At 38.8% G+C, this 23,369-nt stretch overlaps 1 protein-coding gene across 4 annotated transcripts in view; it reads left to right on the forward strand.

Moving 5' to 3' along the window:
* LOC129769853 (homeobox protein ceh-10-like) overlaps positions 1 to 23,369 on the forward strand; it is a 123,448-nt gene that overhangs the window by 13,527 nt on the left and 86,552 nt on the right. For all 4 annotated transcript variants that reach the window (XM_055772351.1, XM_055772352.1, XM_055772349.1 and 1 more), the window contains exon 2: positions 12,855 to 12,908. In XM_055772351.1, the coding sequence (XP_055628326.1) occupies positions 12,855 to 12,908 (54 nt within the window). The remainder of the gene's footprint in view (positions 1 to 12,854; positions 12,909 to 23,369) is intronic.

Below are 23,369 nucleotides of genomic sequence, written 5' to 3' on the forward strand. Positions count from 1 at the left end.
TGCTCAATTTTAGCTTCTCATATTAACAGCAGAGTTTTGCCCAAAAGAAAGAGAAAAATCCGTCGCCAATTCTCGGATATGATCGGGATAAAAAAAACAAAACGCCTACAGATGTTTTGTTATGCTCTACCTCAAATATGCGTGCTGCACACACATTTCAGAGTCGTTTGAGCGAAAAAAACATGAGAAATAAAACCACAAATCGGTTCTTTCCATTTCACTTTTACTGAACAAAAGGAGCAACAGCATTAACGCTGTAAAATATGAGATTAGAACTGTTGTTCTTCTGTATTGACAACCAATTGAAAGGAGCGTGTGGCAAAAAAAAAGAATGACAGCAGAAGCGCTATTTGAACCGGGGTATTCCTGAAACTCTCAACTAAACCGCCGTGCACATGTACTGTATCCGTGCATTGTTGGAACGTTGTTATTTGATACTTTTTCGGAAGAGGCGCATCTTAACTACAATTGTACTTTTCTTTCCTTCCTTTTTCTTTCCTATGTGTTGTGGTGAATTTCACTGGAAGTTATACTCTAGGTTATTCTTAATTTCTTTAGTTTTTCAAATTGAATGATTACGCCAAACAATACAGCTCTAATGGGAAATTTTTTAAATTTGCACTGGAACACTCGTATTTGAAACTACCACCCGAACAACTTTCATGGTCCAGGTGTTAACTAATATTTAATGCTATCGAGATAGAAACTGTAACATGTAACATGTGAACATGTAACAAATGTGCACCAATCATGTCCACTGTACATACAGTGTGCATTGTTCATTTCCACATTTCACCTTCTTCCGAGAAGTACCACGTAAACGGGGAGGCATTTCCCGGTATGTTTCATCCAACGCCATTTCTCGTGAGGAGAGAGCCACAATACTCTCGAAATCGAAACCCGACATAACATAAAGAGCAACTTTCGGACACGAGGGCGAAATCAAAACGGAGAAATGTAATTACACCACCCTGATTATTCAATTACATGGGCAATAAAATCGAACCTGTACAACCCGAAGTTGGTTTGTGTCTTTCAGCGCAAAAAGGCTATATAACGGAGAAAGGAAAAGGATGATGGCTATCGAATTGATTGGATTGTGTGCAAGTCAGCGATAAAGATTTTGATGTTGTTGTTGAAGTCTTCTCATGTTCTCATGTTCTCTTTCTACGCCGGCGTTTGGGACATCGAAGCGTTTTGCTTCCTCAAATACAAATACTAACGAGCAAAAGTTATTTGCATATTAAAGCATGTGTCATCGTCATCGATTTTTCTTTCAACCACCCTGTATTTACAGCTCACTTTTCCCTAAACGATAAAGGTGATTTGTTGGGAGCCAAGATGCTGGAGCCATCGCTGCAGTGGGGTTTCAGTACGTATATACAGTGACTCAAACCCGTAATTGTGCTCCACCATGCAGATTTTTTTCCCTTCTTTTGATAGTCGAAAACAAGCTTTCGGAACATTCAATTCAGATAAAGTCATAGTGTCATACGAGAGTTAAAAGGTTTGCTATCTGTTTTCAGAATAATGGTTTTTATTTCTCTACAAATTGCGAATGTATGTGCTAATGTACGAGAATTAACTGAAACTCAATATCGTACGCTGATTGAAATATCTACTCGACTTCGAGGGCGTTGGTCAATTTCCGAATTCCATCATTAGTATGGTATCCCTTGTTCATTGCAACTATCTTTAGCTGTCTTTGGCCGTATCTATGCGTTTTTTGGTATATTCGGAAGAAATATTTAACAATTTTTTCATCAAGTGGTTTTTAAAATCATTATTTTTAGAAATTTAATGGTTTCTAAATTTCCTGCACAGATAACTTTCTTTGTTTTTACTGGGATTGATGTCGGAAGATTGTGGAGGAATATCAATAGCTTTTGAGTAATTGTAATGTAACCATGTGAGAACTTTATTCGTCTGGAGCTCTGGGTCATTGTCTTGGCAAAACTTGAATCCTCGATTCCATCCCATTTTATTGATTCTATGCTTCATATTTTCCTTCAGGATGTTCAAGTAAACATTCTGATCCAATACGCCATCGATGAAAACAGATAGCAAACCTTTTAACTTTCGTATGACACTATGACTCTATCTAAATAAAATTTTCCGAAAGCTTGTTTTCGATTTTCAAAAGAAGGGAAAAGAGATCTACATGGTGGAGTACGATTACGGGTTTGAGTCACTGTATTTCCGAAATTCATGTGGATACAAAACGTAAATTTTACGTTCAATCAATTGTGAGCATAATAACAATAACAAAAAATTAGAACAAAAATCATCGTTCACAACAAATTTTATTTTTAACCAGAGAAAAACCACTTCGGGTTCACCATGTTGTTGACTTTGTCATTACAGAAGGAAGGGATTCAAACGGTTGTATCACTATTGCATCCGACAGAAAAAAAGTGAATGATACAAAAGGTTCGATCGCAAGAGCGAAGATGGGGCAAAGCTTCCGTGAGGATTTTTTTTGTATCCCATTGTACAAGTAAAGGATGATTGAAGAATGAAGTTGTCGGCAAGTATGTGTGCTTACCGGCTGCTCTGTTATCGCTGTCATCTCACTCAATCGAATTGTAGGGTTCAAATCAATATAATAGAGCTTACCTTCAATCAGCTCGTTAGAGTTGGTTCCGGTAGATTGATGTTTATTCAATGATATGAAAATTTTTCGTATGGCAATTGAAGCTATCCTCGAGAGGTTAATACTAAAAAATGGGCTGATTTCAACGCATTATGCAATGAATCGTCGTCACCTTTTGTGGTTCTATCGAATCAAGTGGTTTTCACAATCACACAATACATCGACATGAGTTGACCGCTTGTAAATTTTTCAGTACTACGGAACATTTGAAACGTATTGCCCTTACATTTAATTCAAAAATGGTAAATAAAAAAGCTATCTGTAGACTTTGAAATCTCTTCGTAAAATGGATTTATTCATTTGCAACTAATGAGGAAATGCATTCATAACCTATTTCTGGCTGATGGACACCGAGACCACCGAGGAGGTTCCGGATTTTCTGGGATATGGTGAAATCTGTCTTAATTTTTTCGTACAAAGTTGCGTCATTGATACAGTTTTTCCCGGCGGAGGTGATCTGGCGTTTTGGTTAACATTCGTGTCCTACACGCTAAAGTTTACGAATTTAATTTTCACGCCCGTCATTCTTCTTTCGGAATGTCGAACTAGCCAAAAAGGCTGACATTCTATAACAAAGCAAAAAGAGTTTTTTTCTGGCATACACTATGTATGAAAATGTTTTAAATGTTATATGAAAAATAATCACCCTTTGGGTTACTAGTCTTTCAGAAATTATTGGAACCACAGTTGGCGACAATCTGATTGGCAAGGATAAAAAAGCTGGATACAGTCTAGAGAAACTATCTTCACAAAATTAAAAACACCACACTTCCTAGGTTCGAACGAAACAACAGTCGATAAAGACTGGTTTTCAACTGTCTCCGACTTGTTAACATTTTCTCTACTAACTAGTACTTAATTGACAAAACAGAACAACACTTATGTTTCTGCGATGCGGACTCCATATCCGTTAGCTGAATATGCACTCCATATCCAACTCATTTTATGCATTCTCAGTCGAAACGAATCTCAAGAAACCATTTATTCTTTTCAACAAACGCATGTGTCCTAACACAACATATCTGCACTGAGTTGCGCGAGCAAATCGGCAAAGCAGCCATGTTTTCAAATTAAAAATGTTGGCTGATCGCTGTCTAGAAAAACATTAAAAGAGTTCCGTTTTCATTCACGGCATTCAGTTTTCGTACTTTTGAAACGGTGAAAAATCTGCTCAACCAAATATAAACGAAATGTACGAAAATCGTTTCAAAAGTTGCTTTGTACATGATGCTAATTAGCTTTTATTTCATATGTCGATCATCTGGATCGATCAAGTAGTTCAATAGTTCTGAATTTTTGAAAAAAAGACTTTTTTGGAAAAAAGTGGAAAAAGTAGATTTTTCGGACCACCGTAAAATGGAAATGGGTACCCTAATGATAAAATAATGAAATACGAGTCTATTATTTTGCGATAAGGAACAAAAGCACAAATTTTCACGAAAATCTGAGAACCACTCTATCGGGTGGAGGTGGAAAGACGGTATATAAACTTCGTTCTTCAGTGACAATGAAACCTTTGCGCTTTTCACGAATAGCACTTGAAAACAATGTTTATTTTCTCCAAAACCCTTTGCGAAATTTCGTTTCGGAAATGCACCATATTTGAGCCAAAACAACCATTGGGAAGATTTTACTAGTCTCGGCAAGATGAGAAATTTGAAAACACATCGATACTGTATGATATGGATGCCACTCTACACTTTCATACAAATCTTACTGCTACCAAAATAATTCAAAGACTACCAGTACCGGTTGAATAATAATTTGTAGTAAAGATTGTTTGACAGATGATTATGTCGAAACGAAACGATCTGAACCGAAGAAACTTTTTCGTCCAGTTTACGATACCCAATTCAGATAATAATGGTCGTCAGCGCGGTTTGTGGCAAATATGAATGATCGTTCTATCTTGTTTCTTAAAACCAACATTCGCTGCATCATCCAAAGCCAAGACCAAAACGCGGACTTGTATTGTTGTCGAACTCGTGGCGGGCTGGAAAGAAACAAGCCGAACAGGGTAACGAGAAACCCACAGAATGTAGGCGTATTCATTTGGAAATTATAGCCGCTAAATGCAACAATAACAAAGTTGTTTCTAGAATTGAGTAACAGAAACGTTGCCCATCAAAAGTCTTCGCCGTGTATTTCGTAGCGGTGGTAGCATTAGCATATAATTAATCAATTATTCTATCAATATCGATTTAAAATGATTACTCGTACTCTTTTTTTTTGCCGTCTATCATTTACCACGCAGAAGCAACCGAAAAAAGGCTCGACACCACCTTTGTAGTAAGCTATTTGCTGAGAGAAAAAAAAATCATGGTTTATATTTTTGAGTGTGCAATCGCCGTGTTGAGTGTCAGCCACATGAATCAAATCTATCATTACCGTGTGGTGTGTAATTTCAAGTAAGCTTGTTAGGCCAGAGACACACTTAAAAGGTATTTGGGAATGGAAATTAAAATAGTATAGTATGATTTCACTTTTTTTATAGGGAGAGAAGGGATGTAATGCAAGAATGAAAATGAAGACGCTGTATTCATGATTATGTTCACATTGCGGTTCGTTAAATATAGTCTTCAAATAAATGAAACCAATTCCTCCGAACGATTTTCTCGGAGAAAATAAACTCAATCTTTATTTACGCCGACTTTGATGTAAAAGTTAGTTAAAAGTTAAAATATGGAGTTGGGTTAGCTTTGGAGGTTACGAGAGAGGTCAGACGTTTGGATGATAAATAATGTAAAGTATATCAAATATAATATATCAAATATAAGCGTGTTGCTTGATTTCCAATAAAGTATGTATTCAAGAGAAAAACCTATACAAAAAGGTCGCCTCTTTTTTGACGTAGGACTATGTCTTCCAAATCAGAAAATAAGTCACGTTTTTATGAAATAAAGTTAACGTTAATAACTATTTTTGCCGCGAACGGATTTTGGCGATTTACATACAACGAATCTGAAATTTCCTAAGATTTGTTTTGCTAATTCATTACTATCCCTTGGTGAAAACTAGAAGCATTTCCATTTTCACATACATTTGTTCTGCTCAACCTACCCGTGCCTTCTATAACTAGCAACTTATCGACGAGCCTCGAAGAGAAATATTTGCTAGAGTATTAATACTGAATATCTGCTGAAGCAAACTTCCCGTGTCATTCTATACTCGAAGCAATGAACATCGCTTGTTTTTTCTTATTTTGCGTCATCACATGTCTTCGTTTCGGCTTGAGCTGTGGACACGAGCACATCTTCGTTACGCTAAACCCCCATTTTTATCTGCTCCCGTGTATATTGGCTCTGTCACGTTGCAACAATCGCCTTATGTTTTGATGCTATGATGGACGATTGTTTTGTGGTGCAAATTATGCAGCCGTGATAATATACACAAAGAGGAGAGATAGCGGAAGAAAAATATTCGCGCTAGGGTATGAATAATGGATCTCTGATGAGGCGAATATTTAGTCTTTTTCTATATTCGAAGCAGTGAACATTTTGCGTCGTGAACGTCGTGCTGGAATGTTATGGTTTACGTTGTACGAACGATGTCTAGAGGTGGGATTCCACTGAGGCAATACGTAATAACATATTTTTGATGATATTTGATACTTGCAAGTATTGCCATTTTGTTGTTTCCACGCGGTACCATAGATAGATTGATTTAGTAATGAGATTTGAAATAATGGTACTGGTGCAACAAGTATATGATCGCCTATAACTGAGTGTATGTCAATAGCGAAAAAAGTTACCGAAATAACGTTCAAATAAAATTTCAATGCAGTGCAACAGATTGCGACATACGTTCAGCTTGTGTATTGTTCTGCGTGGGCAATAATGAATAATCAATCAATTATTGTCAACTGATTCTACAAAGAAACCTTTTCGAGACGATCAAACTATCCTACTAAACAATTGTTTCTAAAATTTCGCAGCATTCTAAAATAATATCCGAAGATATGAAAAAGCGACTTCAATAAAATAACAGCGTAGTCCTACGCCAACAATGTATTCGTATCTTGGACAAAACTTTCTATATTTTTTTTACTTAAGTTCGTTTCTCTTGAATCATTTTGAAATGAAGCAGTTATTTATTGGTTATGTTTTGACATCATTACTTTATTGAACTTCCCCTAACCCAACCCTAACGCTCGCATTTTTTGGCTCGACTCATTTCATCATTGGTGAAAGTGTCAATATTTTCTCCGATTTCAGTATATTTTCTCTTTTCAATTTTACAAAGGTTTAGCGTTATTATGGACCCTCAAATTTTCGATAGGGAGAAGTTTCGGAGTTTTTATAGGGATGGCCTTAACATTACGCGACGTAATACTCCTATTCCAGAATTTGTCTGATTTGTTGATCACAGTGCAAAACGATTCAGTGTGTCATCTCGTGTACGTGTAGTCTCAGTACAAGTGGGGAGTGGGGAGAGTACTTACTCCAGGGTGAGGTTCATATGTTCAATGCGAAGGCGGGACAGGATCAGAGAATGTTGTGGGATGGGGTTATCAGGCCAACTAGGTTCAATTGATGCAATCGGCTTGATTCTCCAGTTCGTATCTCAGAGACCACCCAGGGTATTCAGGTCCTGCGAATATCATTCATGGTAATGAAAGTATCTACGTCTCAGTCTTGAAGTCGCCAGTCTGTTGGCTTTCTTGTTACCGAAAATGTAAGAGTGACGGAGAATCCAGCACAGAATTTCAAAAAATTCCGGAAAACTGGACTAGTGGAATGGTTTCGAAAGCACCAAGCTCTAGAAGCCAAACTAAAAGGTCTGATTAAAGCAAAAAAGCGTGGATATTGGCGAAAGTTCGTCAATGGTTTGTCAAGGGAGACCGCTATGAGCACTCTTTGGAATACGGCTAGGAGAATGCGTGGCTGGAACCATACAAATGAAAGTGAGGAATACTCTGACTGTTGGATTTTCAAATTTGCAAGAAAGGTTTGTCCCGATTCCGTTCCTGCACAAAGCGTCGTACGCGACATTCCGCTCCAATGCGACTATGAGAATTTTTCGATGGTGGAATACTCAATTGCCCTCCTCTCATGTAACAATTCAGCTCCGGGGTCGGGCAAGATTAAATTCAACTTGTTGAAGAATCTTCCCGACTTGGCAAAACAGCGTTTGCTGAACTTGTTCAACAAGTTTCTGGAGCTGAATATTGTCCCGCATGACTGGAGACAAGTGAGAGTGATAGCCATACGGAAACCCAACAAGCCGGCTTGCGATCACAACTCGTATAGGCCGATTGCAATGTTATCCTGTATTCGCAAATTGTTAGAGAAAATTATTCTACTTCGTTTGGACAAGTGGGTCGAAACGAACAATTTGCTGTCAAATACGCAGTTTGGCTTCCACCGAGGTAAAGGGACAAATGATTGTCTCGCGCTGCTATCTTCTGAAATCCAAATCGCATTTGCTCGCAAAGCTTGTTAGCTTGTTAGGCCAGAGACACAAATGGCTTCCGTTTTTCTCGATATCAAAGGGGCATTTGATTCAGTTTCCATGGAAATTCTCTCAGAGAAACTTCATAATTTACTGTCAGAAAAGCACATGTTTTTCAATAATGGCAGCTTGAAATCTTCTCGATACAGTTTTATGGGCCTACCACAAGGCTCCTGCCTAAGCCCCCTCTTGTACAGTTTTTACGTCAATGATATAGATGATTGTCTAACTAGAGACTGCACGCTGAGACAACTTGCAGACGATGAAGTTATTTCCATCACGGGTACTAATCCCGCCGTTCTGCAAAAATCCTTGCAAGATACCCTGAACAATCTGTTCACGTGGGCTCTCAAGCTGGGTATCGAATTCTCTACGGAGAAAACCGAAATGGTCGTTTTTTCTAGGAAGCACGAACCCGCCCAATTCCAGCTTCACCTATCCGGCAAAACGATCAAGCACTCGATGTTTTTCAAATACCTTGGAGTATATTTTGACTCTAAATGTACCTGGGGAATACACATTGCGTATTTGAAACAGAAATGCCAGCAAAGAATCAATTTTCTCCTAACAATAACCGGAACATGGTGGGGTGCCCATCCAGGAGACCTCATTCAGTTATACAAAACAACGATATTATCAGTGTTAGAATATGGCAGTTTTTGCTTCCGATCAGCTGCCAGGATTCATATTCTCAAGCTGGAGAGAATACAATATCGTTGCTTGCGTATAGCAATGGGGTGTTTGCATTCGACACATACGATGAGTCTCGAAGTTTTGGCAGGAGTACCCCCGCTTACTCTTCGGTTCACAGAATTATCCTACAGATTTCTCATCCGTTGCAAGATCATGAATCCATTGGTGATTGATAACTTCGAAAATCTACTCCAACTGATTCCTCAGTCAAGTTTTATGTCTTTATACCATGAGTACCTTACCCACGACGTGCACCCTTCACCAGGCATCACCAACCAAGTTTGCTTCCCATACTTTTGCAATTCCTCTGTCATTTTTGATCTGTCCATGCGACAAAAAATCCATGGAATCCCAGATCATCTACGCTCAGATTCTATTCCGCCGATATTTTCGGCAGAATATGGGGGCATAGTTAGATCTGATAAAATGTTCTTTACTGACGGTTCATTCATAAACGGGTCCACTGGTTTTGGCATCTTCAATGAAAATTCCAGTGCCTCTTTCAAACTCAAAGATCCTTGTTCCGTGTATGTTGCTGAACTGGGTGCGATATACTACGCACTGGGGATAATTGAAACATTGCCCATCGACCACTATTTTATTTTTTCAGACAGTCTCAGCTCATTAGAGGCAATCCGCTCAATGAAGGTTGATAAACGCTCATCTTATTTCCTAACAAGAATAAGACAACTATTGAGTGTTTTGGTCGAAAAATTATTCAAGATTACCTTAGCATGGGTTCCCTCTCATTGCTCGATTCCGGGGAATGAGAAAGCGGACTCGCTAGCTAAGGTGGGCGCTTTAGAAGGCACTCTTTTTGAAAGGCAAATTGCTTATAATGAATTTTTCCACATTCCTCGTCAGTATACGCTCGTAAGTTGGCAGCGCATGTGGAGTGGAGATGAGTTCGGTCGTTGGTTACTTACGATTATCCCTAAGGTCTCGACGAGGGCATGGTTCAAGGGATTGAATGTAGGTCGTGATTTCATTCGCGTGATATCTCGGCTTATGTCCAATCACTACAACCTAAACGCGCATCTCTATCGCATTGGGCTCGGAGCAAACAATCTTTGTGATTGTGGCGATGGCTACCACGACATCGAGCATGTTGTCTGGTCGTGTATCCGGTTCCATGCTGCTCGCTCTCAGCTCTCTAGAGCACTAATAGCACAAGGCAGACAATCGAATATCCCCGTCCGGGATATCTTAGGTAGCCGTGATCTTGATCTTCTGCTTCATCTATACCTGTTCCTCAGAAACGCCGATGTCAACGTTTAATGATGTTTCCTTCGTTGTGTCCCCGTTTCATATCCCTCCTATCCGATCGATAAACTTTTACTTAGTCGCGGCAATACATACACACACTCTTTACAGACACACGGGCCAAAGGTTGTGCAGTCCACTGATCATTCAACAAGAGCCAAAGATTGTACCGCTCATGACAACTCTACACGAACTGATGATTGCGCCGGCTAGTGACCATTCTATCCTGGATTCCTCGAGTCGAGAAAGACGCACCACGCTAGATATGAGGTACAGACTAGGGGGGCGTTGCTGATTAATGGTCAGCTGCATCCCAATAGGAAGTATCCCGTGTCGGGCACACGTACAGAGCATTGCAGACAGCAACATCCCAATTACGAAAACACTTGTAATACTAACCTCGAGCCAACCGCGAGTTATCGGTTACATATTACTAACATAGATAATAAGAAAAATTGTATTGAGCTCCCGGCCCCGTGAGGCTAACGCCATATGAGCCTTTATAAAAATATATATTTTGGAAAAAAAAAAAAAGACATTGTTTCGGTAGAAAACAGTCAGCATTTCGGTGTACAGCTTCCGGGCTCGCGTCTTCCCCACCATGTTTTGCCTTTCGTCGTGGTTAGGAGCCTTCTGAACCTTGTATGTACGCAGGCCCTCCCGCTGCTTGGTCCGCAATGAACTTGACAAATTCAGATTATTGGCGACATCCCGGACCGAACTTCTCGGATCACGTCTAAACTGCTTAACTACGCGCTTGTGATCTTTTTCACTGACGGAGCATCCATTGTCGCCGTTCTTCACCTTCCGGTCGATGGTTATGTTCTCGAAGTATCGTTTTAGTACTCTGCTGACCGTGGATTGGACGATTCCCAGCATCTTACCGATGTCCCGATGTGACAACTCCCGATTCTCGAAATGAGTGCGCAGGATTAATTCACGACGCTCTTTTTCGTTCGAAAATGTAAGTGAGAACTTCGTATATCGTAAACCATGAATTTACACGAATACATTACAGCTTTGAAGCTGCGAGTTAGCCTTTATCTGGGCGTTTTTTCTAACATCATCCGAACACATTTATTTATTTCCAATGGTGAAAAAAAATATTCTTCAGACTGAACTTACCCTAATAAAACCTTAATCCAATTTTCGAATACATTTTTTCTACCATTTCAATCAAAAACTGCACAAAAATGGTTGAACAAACAATCATCCAATGGGTTATTGAGACCATAAGAGGCTCTGTGTCGTCTAATGAATAGTAATTCACGCTCACGGCGACAACGCTCACGACGATGATGGGCAGGGAATTTTTCCAGTATTCAAATCGAAGACATAAAGCCGTTGTAGATTCGAGCGTCTGAAGACAAGCGTTTCCAAAACAATGAGTCTACAGTGGCTTTCGTAAACGGGCATATTTGCTGGATCAGACCATGGTCATGAGAAAAGGGCGTGACGGACGAAGCTACGTTGCACTCATGGAATTCACGCACGATCGGCCAAGATACCATGAGCTAATGAGCAGTATAGTGTCTTCATTGCGGATATGTCCCGGAAGTTGTTGGAACAAATCTTAGCGCTGAAAACGCTTTGGCGGTTGTTAAGTTTATATGTTCGTCGCAACAGCAGTTTTCTGTCGATAGTCACACCGAGATCATGGAAGGAAACAACACACTCAAGGGATACCGACCCTATTGAATACACGAATTTGATTCGAGAGAATCGAGAGGATGCGATAGGTTTACATATTTTACATTCAGTTCCATATCCAATATCCTGAAGTGCACAGCAGTTGAGGTGAAATGCAACGGATCTGTGAATCTCCAGATCGTGGGCGTAAATCAGTTTTTGTGATATCATTTTTTTTTAATTATAGTGACTTTCAACTCACTTTTGTGATTTCAAACGAAAGCAGAGATTGTTCACTAACAGCACGACAATGAGTGGCCCCAGCACTCTGCCCTTAGATGCACGGACCGTTAATGTTGACGTACGCCTTTCGTTTCTAGGTAGGAACGCAACCACTCGGTGATCCAGTGAGGCAACCATGATGACGAAGTTCTGGAACGACGAGACGACGAGGTTGTGAAGAACTTTTTCAAACACTTTGGAGAAATCGAAATGAACGGTGTCCATCTGATGCTTTTTCTCGATTTCTGATGTTATAAAGCTGGTCAACGCTATGAGGTTTGTCGTTGTTGATCTTTTCCTAACAAATCCGTATTGGAATTTGGAGATGGTTACTTGAGATGCTGATTAGAGAACGTTGGGGAATTATACCTCAAACACTTAAGCTAAGCAGCACAAAATGGAGATTCTACGCGAATTACAAGAAGTTACTTGAAAGTGAATCTTGTCTTCTATGGCTTCGGGGACACACTATTTACGATTTATCAAAATACGTTGACAGCGACTTTTTCTCCGCACATTCTTTCAGGAACAACGATGGAACATTGTCCGCTACCTGGTGAGTTACTGCTATATGCACTTTCGAAGAAATCAGCGAGTTGCCTTCATGCCTGTTTCCTTGGTGATAAGACACCTGATAAAGTTACTCTGGCATTCGCGAAACGCGAATTTCATATCGACAAAAAATCCGAATCACGCTAATATATATCAAAAATATACAAAAACTCAATAATGATCACTATGGTATTCAGTCTTGGTTTATTTTTTCAAATCATGTCAAATGTTTATTGATCTGATCTGATTGATTGATCGAGAAGTATTCTTATTGATTCTATCAAAGCATATTGGATGCGTCAAATAAACGTGCTTCTATTCTCATTTTCAGGATTTCCTCATTTGAAATCTACATTTGGATCATCCACTGGCGCTTGTCTCCCAGGTATGTACTACTAAAGCCTCCGGAAAGGCAACGGTTCTGCAAAAGATTGATATCTCGAATAGATTTAGGAATGAATCGAGACGCACAATTGTTTTCACAGAAAACATTTTTTCTATTTCAAAACTCACTGGTCTAAGAAATTAGCATCATTAGAACGTGCAAACCAAATTAACACAAGCAGAAGTTTCTTGTTTTGTTGAAGTGATGAGTAATGATTCTTATTTTATTATATTATATAATACTTTAGGAAATTTTTCGTTCAATAATCACTACCTGAAGGGCTATGCTTAAATATAAACTATAAAGCTTATTTCTCTTCAACACTCACAACGTCAACACAAAATCTGCAATATTTGCCTATTCCTATTTTTATAACATTGCTATTGATCTGCAAAATCAAACCAAAAAACTTACATGCCCAAAAACATCAGAATATCAATATGACATTTTTAGATGACTCTCAAACATCGCCTTAACGATTTAAATGATTCTTCGAACGCAGATTCATTACCTAAACAGCTAGAAAACACACGAGGTGTTGAGTCAACCAAATATGACAAATGCTGTTAGGAATTCACTCGGTCATATGCGGTCAAAACAGTAGAATAATACATTGAAGATATTCAAATCTATTTTTATCATTGTCCTTTGATGTTTGGGCTGACCTGATTACAACTGATTACATTTTCGGTTGCCACAAATTTCGATTGGCCAACATGTTGTTCATTTTTAAGCCGTGGGAAACAGTTCTATTTATTTTACACGTTGAATGGCGTAAGAAGACAGAGTACTCCGTGGGCGAATGACGTAACTATAGTTTTTCATTAGACGAGATTTGCAGTTTGTGCCCTCATCTGTTTTCGATTCGGGTTAAATAGGAGCAAAAAAGTAAGACGGCATTCAGAATATGGCGAGCGAAATTACTATCTCTCTTCACTCGAAGAGCAGAATAAGTAGGGAGTAACTCGACTTTAAAAAGTCGAGACGAAATATTAACAAGACGCCAGACAACCAATAATAGGTCGATAAGAAATGGATATGTTTGTAATGCACATTATCAATTTTAGAAGGTCAGCGCAATTATATCTTTTCAGATAAAAACATTCGAATTGTTGTGAAAATATTTACAGCTTCCAAAAACTCAACGTTGCGCATAAGAAATTAAAAGTCTCGAAAGTAGAATGTATGATATATTTACAAACTCAAATAAACTCCAGCATTGATTCCCAAATGTAATTTCGTCAACAAATATTGATAAAAAACCATGGTGGGAATGGATAAAATAAGTGCGATAATATATGCATATATTTTTTCGTGGATTCTGATATGTGTTTTTTGGAATCACGAAGGCTTTGAGTGGTTAATTAGGCGATTCAATTAGCTCACTCTCTCTCTTTCGTCGCAATATTAATACATAACAGCTTCTATAGAAAACGATGTTCTCATCTCATCATCTAGCTCATCTGCTCGTAATACAAAGTTTCCCCATCTTCTAATTCTAAACTATAAATTATTAAAAAGTTTATCAATAACAGAAAAATATTCATATAAAAATGATTGTTGTTATCGATAATTTTATTCAAAACAACCCTGAAAAGTTGTGATCGTTAAGAATTTCCCCAAATGCGTATGCTCTCGTACCCAGATGATTCACAATCCACAATCCAGATGATTCATTCATTCAACATTGTCAAATTACCTAGAGTACCTTCTATTAGGTAGCAATTTCCCAGTTAGACGCAAATTTGATCCAGTGTGGTGACATTTGTGATTTTCTTCAGTAGGAACTTCCCCTTCGGCTTTGGCTGTGTTTCCATTGTACGTCATTTCCCCTCCAAAGTTCGACTCATGCGCAAAGCTCAATGATTGCCCTACTGCTTATGTTGCTCTACGGAGGGGTTCCTTTATGTAAAGCGGTTGTACGTTTCGAAAACGAGCACATCAAATCTTTGAGTATGTATAATGAGATTGTATAAATTGAGTTTTGCTCTCTTCACTTTCATTATTCCCGCCGAGTCTGCTGGATATTTTCCAGACATGGAGTCGGCGGGTTGCAATGGCTTACTCCTTTTGTGCTGTTGATTCGCTTCGTGTGGAATGCAGTTATCGCTCTGTATTTTATCCCATACATTGTGTTTATCGCGAAACAAACAAAAAAAACATGGCCGCTTATTACTGGAGTGCATTTTTATTTTTGAACATATACAACTGCGTCCCGAGCACTTGTTTTATTGGTAGCTATAAAAAGAAAACATCTTTCTTATGTGTTGCTCTGGAAATGGAATGATGAGCATTGATGTTCGTTTTAATTATGTTCCGTAAATCAGCTTTGTCCTCTGTCAATAATCGATTAGTTGGCACTGCCAAAAAAACAGCAAGTAACCAAACAAAATATTTCACATAGTATGACATCTTTGCAACTGTTCGTCAAAGACCACCACAACGATAAGCCATCGACAACGTCCTCATCATAACGTAGCCGATTGATTTACAGACCTCTGTTGAGTATTATCAAGTTGAATATCTAGCTCGAGAGCCCATTTCCTTGCCTATATACAGTATATAAAGAAAGTCCAATTAAACTTCGAAAAAAAAAATTCACTAATTTTTGGGTAATTTTTGTCAGTTTTCTTTGTTATATTTTTTGTGTGTGTATAATTTTTGGACATCATCTGTCAAGCGATGTAAACAAGGTAGTGGTGCAATGTACGCTTTATCGGCTACCCCATCTGGCTACCGTTTATCGCGTGAAACCTTCTCTTCCTATTTACCATGTTCACGGAAATCAGGTAGCAACCGGCCAAGATTTGCACGCCCTTCAAAAGTGGTGAAATCGGTCAAGGAGAAAGTGGAGCAAAATCCAGTAAGATAAATTCGGAAGTTGGCTGAAGAAGCGAATATTTCGAAATCTTCCATGCAGCGATTGGTCAATGAAGACTTAAAAGCATCGTCCAGGACTAGAGTGAAGCGCCATTTGATAACGGAACGGATGAAAGCACTGCGGTTTGAGCGCTCGGAACGGTTGCGGTGATTGTTCAAAAGCAACCGATCATCGTGTTCTCAGATGAGAAACTTTTTTCGATTGTTCCGGTATCCAATTATCGACCGGATAGGTATATTTCACCTATGAAGACTGAAAATGTTCCAGAAAATGTGAAATTTGAAGTTTACCATCAAGCATCCTTCTGGAATCATCGTATTCGAGCGATTGTGTGGAATGGATAGATAATACCCCCTATTTCCATAAAAGCAGGTGTGAATGTAAACACTGAAGTTCATGGACATTTTGAAGAATCAAACGCTTTCGTGGATTTAAGAAAACTACGATAAACGCGATAGTATTGTTTTCCAACAAGATGGAGCACCATGCCATACTTTTTTTTTATGTATTAGTCACTTTTGGCTGGTTCGTCACTTTTACTTCCATAATTGGAAGAATGTCGGGAGTGATAATTGAACTCGTGACCTTTAGCGTGAGACTGCGGATCTTGCCATTACGTCAGATCGCCTCCACCATTCCATACCTCTAAACGGACTAAACGGAAAAATGGCTTTGAACCTTAAGAATAAATTTTCACATTTTTTTTGAGACACACTGTATCCTGTATTTCAGTTGATTGAAAAGTTTTTATCCGCTCTGTAAGAAAAGCACTAGAAAGTTATCATTTTTCAAATTTTCCGATTAAATAGAATATCAAAATTCTTTTCGTTGCTAAGTTGGCACAACCGTGAGACATTTAGTTTGTTCGCAGTGCTCGATTAAGTCAATACATGTTGATGATATTACTTCCCATTATGGGATTGGAACTTCTTCACAAAACTATTTCGATTGAAACCCCTTCTGCTCCACCTTAATCGCTAGACTCCTTTTCTTCCTGCTCTCATCAGATTCGATTCCAACAACTCTTTTTGCGTGACTACGTTCCTCAACATATCCCGCCACTCTCGTTTCCGAAGAGCCCTTAACCTTAACTGCTTCCGTAATGCCTGCTTCATAATAGCGAAGAGGGGGCTCAAGAAGCTTGTCAGGGGGGAAAACATAGTTAATTTACAGCATCTCCGATCCTGTTATCCACGTTATTCCAAGTCCATCTGAAGTGAACACGAAGCAAAATACCCAGTTCAACAGACGCCACAACACCATCAAACGGGAGGTCGAAATAGATTATCTGGTCACTGACGCAACGCAATCGAGTAGGTTCCTGGAACGATTGTGGAGAGCAAAAACCGAGTAAACTACAACGTTCTTTTGTATACTGGACATCTCATTTGCTCGCACACAAATCAGTTGAAGCAACGCCATGATGCTTGTGAGAGCTCTCCAGGTTCACACAACCTGCCACTATCCACGCTGCTGGATGAGTTCAATCTCCAACCGATGAGTCCCACTGTTCCTGAGGTTCCAGATAAACCAGCTGCCCCTGTAGTTATGAGCTCATCATTGTTCACTTAGTAGCGGACACGCAACCAATTAACCTACGAAGACCCCCTTCTGCACTTTGTACATATGCAGTCCCTCCCGTTCCTTTTTGAGAACTTTTTGGCCACATCCCTGACCGAGGCATTGGGATTCCGCTTAAACGTTTTCACGACACGCTTGTGACCCATTCTGACCGCATTCCTCGTTTCGTTCGATGCTCAGAGTTTTGTAGGAACGTTTAGTCACACGACTCACCGTTGACTGCGCGATTCCTCGTTGTTTTTCGATTTCCCGATAAGAGAGTTGAGGATTTTCCAGGTGCTTGCGCAAAATAAATTCGCAGAGTTGATTTTCGGGTGACGCATTTTATTTCCAATTTTCGAAAAATTGACAGCGATAAAAGTACGGTGTAAACAATACACTTCAAACAACTTCTGCCCAAACTTTCAAGAGAAAATACTCAATGAGTAATTTGATCCAGCGGTTTTTCCGTAATTCAACTAGATGTGGGACACTCTTATGGTCAGCATTCGTACATGTTCTCCATAGCTGTCATCGGACGATGGTATCATTTGCGGCTTTGATCTGATCGCAAGATATAAAAATCTGGTCCATCGTCGAGCAATCGGACATGAATTCGCTTTAAAAATTTACTGCAGATCTGCGTGCTTTTGGTGATAAACGGCGAAAGATGATTTGGGATAGAGTTTTGTGGACACCATTTAGAATAGTGATTTGCACCCTTGTTCTCACAATCCAGCTAGTGATCATATTTATGGATGAGGCGGCCCTTTTTCCTATTTTTAGCCTATAGGTGGTCGTTGCAGTTGTTGAATGAGTCTGGTCATCCTTCGAGGATTCGTCCATTATTCTCCATAGTTGTCGTATCATATGCGGGTTTGAAGTCGATAATATCGATAAGAAGTATCATATGTGACGTTAAAGTCGATGAATATGGGATGGGTAGAAACTTGATACTCGCGGTACTTTTGGAGAATCTGCTGCAAGATTTGGCCCGTTGTCCAAATGTAAGCATTTCGCAATTTTTTACTATAGTTAAGAACATCACGTACTTATCCACTGTCCCCAGTACGAAAATCCGAGGATAACTTATGACATCCCTGGAAGCATCAGAGGCGCCCTTGGAGACAATGACACCACAAGCACCAAAGTGATGATATTCATGAAGGACATCGGACTGTATAACAAAATATAACCAAAGAACAGCAACGATAAGGAGAAACCACCCCTTAACAAGAAAAACAAACGAACTTAACAACGAAACCATTGAAGACAATCCATGTGGACACGGACATTGAATCAACAACTAACTGACCAAATATAGATCAGACACGGACAAGGACAATGAAAGCTGAAACTAAACGAACAAAACAAGCAAATCTAGGACTCGAAGATCCCAACACTTTGGCGGCTACTCGAACCCAAACACGTAGGGTGTTATAATACAAGGGGATCATATTTCCCGCCACTTGGATGAGCCACTTCAAGACTTTTCCTCGTACTTCTCAGAGACGAACATCTCTGACATTTTCAGCCTACGGCTGAATTGGATCTTAAATGCCACAGATTCTGATTCTGCTCTATTTCGTCAAAAGATTCCAAACTGCATAATTTGAGGATTTGGTAAGAGTAACTACACCCAAAATTATTTTTAAGAACATGTTTTGACATCCTGATTTATTGCATTGTAAGAGCTTTGAAATAACAAAAAATATGCTACTCTCCCATACTAGTACAGCATTTGTATAGACTATATATATAAAAATGGATTTCTGTCTGTCTGATTCTTATGGACTCGGAAACTACTGAACCGAACAGCATGAAAATTAGTATGTAGAGATTTTTGGGGCCAGAGAAGATTTTCATGATAATTTGAGACCCCTCCCCCCATACAAATGAAACACAAATTTCTACATTACTCGAGAATTAATCAAGCAAATGCAACCAAATTAGGCATCTGGAGGTTTTAGAGTGCAATAAATGATACGTTGGTGGTTAGATACTCCTCTCCCTGAAACACAAATTTCTGCATAACTCGAGAACTAATCAAGCAAACGAAACCAAATTTGACATGTGGAGGTTTTTGGGATGCAATAAATGTTTCTATGGTGAATAGACACTCCTCCCCCCTCTCTAAGGGGAGAAGAGGGGAGGGGTATGTCTTCATTCTATCATATTTTTTGTATTAAACATTTATTCCATGTAACGGAGAAACATGTTATTTGCAAGTGGTTGAGAAATCTTGAATGAGAATTGTGTCTGAACATAATCTGATATTATAAGGATGAGTTTTAGTAGAAGTACTAGGAATTTTTAGTGAAAGGTAAATTCAACGGGATCGATTAGAAGATCAATCAATGAACAGTTCTGCGATTGGACTCATGAACTTGCGCTTAGTGAGAAAACGTGAATGTTTGAAGGTATTGATAACAAAGAACAAATTTTGGACGGGACGAAGCTTGCCGGGTCAGCTAGTATATAATATTTGCCATAACAATATAAGAGCAATATGAGAAAGCGAAACAAGAGACACATTGCAAATAAGTACACATTAACTCTTTACGGTCGGAATTATTTTTACTTGGAAAGGCAGTGATGTATAACTTTGTGAGATTATGAAAGATGAACAAGATTAATTTATTTTTGTATAAAATCAGATAAGAATTTACTAAACAATGTATTTTAATGTGTTTTTACTTCATATCAAAAATATATGCTAATAGTCCTCAAAATGCAGTTCAGATGTTCGCATGTAACAAAATAATTAGTTTGCCATTTTCCGCCTATTTTTCAGTTTGAACACACAGAACAATGCTCTTTGCCGCAACACATGGAGTTTTCCATTAAGCCTGTTAAGCATGGATGACAACTTTTGTTTATACTGAATACCGTTATGTTTTATTTATAGGAGCACCGTTTGGATACGTGAACAAATTCACTAGACATTAAAATTCTTTTAGAAAAAGTGAGAACTGATATATTGTTGCATAAAGTACAAGATTATCATACTGCTTTGCTACTAAATGTTAAACTTTTTTGCATACTTTGTCACATACAGGGCATGTGTTCAGCACACGAAAAAGAATTTTCTCTGCCGAAGATGATATGTTTTCTCCCAACGCTAGTTTGGATGTAGGCACTTCAATGTTGCATTTTTCGCAGAATGATCTCGTCCTTCCCATATCCAAATGCACGAACCTTCCTCTTCACGTGTCTGCTTCATTATGATCCAGTACATCTCTACTTGCCGCAGTTCTGCAGTGTTTGAGGGATTGAAATGCTTTGGCACGAAATTGACATTATTAGCCTTGTACCACATCAAAACATCTTTCGAGTAATGACAAGAGAGAAGATCCGACCAGAAGATCGTAGGATCTTTGTGTTGCATTAGAAGTGGAAGCAGACGGTTTTGGAGACATTCCTTACGGTGCACCTGCCCATTGGCCGTATCGGTAGTCACGAATGAGGTGCTCCGCTTTCCATATGAGCAAATTACTTGCCAAACCATGTATTTTTGGCAAACTTCGACATCTTCTGCTTTCGAATGTCCTCAGGAACATCAAACTTATGATGAGTAGTAAACAACTGGAGACCCGGAATCTGCTGGAAGTCTGCTTTGACATACATCTACATCTCGTCAACCATAAAGAGGCAATACGATTTTATAAGCATCTTGGTGTAAAGCACCGTAATCAGCCGTTTATTGCGATTCGGTGACTTTTGGACTATGTACGTGTGTAATCCTTTACGTTTTTCGTATACATTTAGTTTTTTCGACACATTTCCAACGGAACTGTTCGGATTTCTCTTGAAACCTTGAAATCTTTTACACTAGTGAAGTTCTAACCCACCAGATGATGCATGCTCTGATTATCACTTACCTCGACCAATGGCATGTTACGGACATGGAAAAATGATCTTCAGAAACCTTCTAGCATCTGAAAACCTGACATATTGTGGATCGATCAAAATTACCGATTTTTAGATACGAAATTTACACGTTACCTCAAAAACAGAAGACGGCAGTGGCCAGGATCAACGTGATACATTGTAAGTACGTAATAGTACTGACACTTGTTAAAAAATTAGTGGAACAAGGTACAACATCGATTTTTTGAGTGATTTTTAAAAGTCTGTAGCTTCATCATTCTAAAGCTACACATTTCTAGTTTTTGAATCGTTTTTTTATTTTTTTAATAGTTTTTGCAGATAAAGATAATAACCAAACAATAACGCATTCAATTAGCCTTATCATTCAGCTTCTATTTGCTTCATAAAACGTTGCAGTGAAACCTTTTACTATCGATATATATCAGATTGAATCTATTTCACCTTTGATAAACTATATTTCATGAAATAATAATCCCACAGAAAACCGATAGGCAGTTTTGAGAACTTGATTATTTTTTTATAAGATCGAATTAAACTTTTTAAACACAAAATTCATGATATATTTCCATCTTCTTAATTCATAAAGTACCAAAACACCAGTACCAGTGCAATTAGAAATAAATTTCCTCGAAAGAAAATCTTCACAACCCGATGCTCCCGCCCGGCATGACCAAGGCCAAGGAAACCGCCACACTTAACTCAATTCTATCAAATAATAAAGTTTATTGCTACGAAATACCGGAGTTAACAACTAGTTATGTTCATTCTTCAAAATACAATTGATTTCAAAAATCATAATGAATCATAATCAATAATTAATTTCGCAATACAAATTACCTCGGCTTGTGGAACACAAATTATTGCTATAATCTCTCGAAATGCGGGTGCTCTAGCAGATCTCGTTATGTACATAAGATATGATATGCGGTAATAGCCGTCTCGTTGCCATCGTTGTTACGAGAGGCAGCATTAATGAGCATTATGGAGTGGTTTTGGCTTGAAAAATCTTTACAAACCATATGAGAAATAAGAGAAACACTGAGAGAGAACGAAAGGATATTTACGGCTCCCCACATTTGTGTGCACCACTTTGTTTGTGGTTATATACTAGTGGATTCCAGTAATCATTAAGAATTTTGCGACTGTCGGCTGTCGATTGTCGGAGGCTGTGCTAGATTGGATAATAAAGCGTATTGCACGCCAGTTCCCCGATGCTATGGTTACCGTGTATACACGAAGCAGAAGTGCCAGAGCAATAATCATACCTACATGGATACGTCATAGGCAGGCCTTAGGACGATTGTGGTGTTCTCGCTGACGACTGCAAATGGCGGTTGGTGGCGTGATTGTTATGATTTGAATACAAATGTATCATGGCAACCAGAGGATCTATGGATAGACAGATGAAACACACATTAGCTTATGCTCGCAGCACACAATGCAGGGAAATAATTCATTGAGTACAAGCTGGGATGCAAGCTTCATTTAAGATGGCAGCATTTTTTGACGAAACAATATGCATTTTGTTCAACAATCAAAGAAATATTGTCTCTTCTTGCGATCTAAAACAGAAAATGGTGTATCTTTTGTACATTTTACTGGTGCATATGAGGGTTTCTAGTTTTGCTCCGCAAGTTAGACGCTTACATATGCGATGATATCTGTCATCTAGTAAGAATAATTTCTGAATTTCGGGGAAACCAGGTCCATCCCATCTAAAACGAGATATTTGTTGTGACAAGGTCTTGTTTTGTATCCGGTGGAAGTATTATGAGTTGTTGAAAACAGACAACTTATGCGATATTTGCTTTTGTTGCTAAAGCTTACTTGGAATAGCAGAATTGAGAAGCCCTCACCCACCCGCCGTATTTATCAAACATAGCTCCTTCAAATTTCCACTCGTTCCGGTCAATACGGTTATTCCTCGCAGACCAGCGGTTCAGTTCAGTTTTGTTGAATAGATCGCATAAAAAGAAGTGGACTCCTTCAGACAGAAGATCCGTAAACTGTTTGAAGATGAACGGAGGTTGTAGTTGCAGATGGAGCATACTTTGCATAATTTCCACATGTAACATGGATTAAAAATAAAATTTTTATTTTAACGAAAAAAAGCGGGTACAATCAATTCA

The sequence above is a fragment of the Toxorhynchites rutilus genome, chromosome 2 (genome assembly GCF_029784135.1).
Source record: "Toxorhynchites rutilus septentrionalis strain SRP chromosome 2, ASM2978413v1, whole genome shotgun sequence".
NCBI classification, from domain to species: domain Eukaryota; kingdom Metazoa; phylum Arthropoda; class Insecta; order Diptera; family Culicidae; genus Toxorhynchites; species Toxorhynchites rutilus.